Source organism: Charadrius vociferus, unplaced genomic scaffold, assembly GCF_000708025.1.
Source record: "Charadrius vociferus isolate BGI_N301 unplaced genomic scaffold, ASM70802v2 scaffold544, whole genome shotgun sequence".
Classification (NCBI taxonomy): Eukaryota; Metazoa; Chordata; class Aves; order Charadriiformes; family Charadriidae; genus Charadrius; species Charadrius vociferus.
The window spans coordinates 24,315-25,445 of NW_009648162.1; the positions used below are offsets into that span (position 1 = coordinate 24,315).

A 1,131-nucleotide genomic window follows, 5' to 3' on the forward strand; every position below is an offset into this window, starting at 1 on the left:
CGGACGTAGTCCCTGCAGGGAGAGAGGCGCAGCCCCCAGTACCCCTCACCGCCCCCCAGAACCCCGACACGGTCACCCCCCCGGGCTCACCTGGCCGCCGTGTGCCCCGCGGCAAGCAGCAGCGCGGTGAGAAGGTGGAGGTAGAGCTTCACCAGGGACCGCACCGGCAGCACCAGCACCACCACGCACAGCACGTGGCCTGCAGAGGTTGGGGGAGGACACACAGAGGGGTGAGACAGTGCCACCCAGACCCCCCACCCGGCTGAGATCCCCACCTCCAGCCAGGCAGCCCCCACTGGTGACACCAGCGCATGGTCACCACGCATGGCACTGGGGTGGCATGGGCAAGATGGGGCTGTGCGAGGGGCAACCTCCTGGCACCAGAGTCCAGCACTGTCCCCCCTACCAGGGGACACATGATGCCAAGGGCACAATGCCGGGGACACAGCACCCACTAGCCCGGGGGAGAGCCCCACACTGAGGGGGTTTCAGCAGGGGCTGGGGCGGCAAGACCCCAAACACAGCCATCCCATGGGTTGTCCCCCCATGTCCCCAGCCTTGCCAGGGCCTGGGTGTCCCCTTGTGTCCCCAGCATGGCCATCCCTCAGGGCGTCCCCTCACGTTCCCAACCTGTCCATCCCCTGCGTGTCCCCTTGTGTCCACAACCTGCCCATGCCTTGGGGTGTCTCCTTATGTCCCCAGCCTGGCCAACCACTCCGGTGTCACCACCGCATCCCCAGCCTGGCCATCCCTTGGGGTGTCCCCTCCATGCCCCCAACCTTGTCAGGCCCTAGGGTGACTCCTCATGTCCCCAACCTTGCCAGGCCCTGGGGCGTCCCCACTGTGACCATTCCCTAGGGTGTCTCCTCGTGTCCTCAACACAGCCATCCTCATCGTGTCCCACCGTGTCCCCAACATGGCCATCCCTTCAGGCATCCCCCTCATGTCCCCAACCTGTCCATCCCTGGGGTGGTCCCACCATGTCCCCAACTTGTCCATCCCTTGAGCCGTACCCTTACGTCCCCAACCTGGCCATGCCATGTGTCCCCGGCCTGTCTGTCCCCTAAGGTGTCCCCAACCTTTCCATCCCCGGGGTGTCCCCAGCCTGGCCCCGCCGCGGGGGGGCCCCCC

General features: G+C 66.9%; 1 protein-coding gene across 1 annotated transcript in view; it reads right to left on the reverse strand.

The window, feature by feature from the left end:
* LOC104285619 (RING finger protein 145-like) overlaps window positions 1-1,131 on the reverse strand; it is a 10,792-nt gene that overhangs the window by 3,439 nt on the left and 6,222 nt on the right. The window contains exon 2 of the mRNA XM_009884087.1: window positions 91-199. Within this exon, the coding sequence (XP_009882389.1) occupies window positions 91-199 (109 nt within the window). The remainder of the gene's footprint in view (window positions 1-90; window positions 200-1,131) is intronic.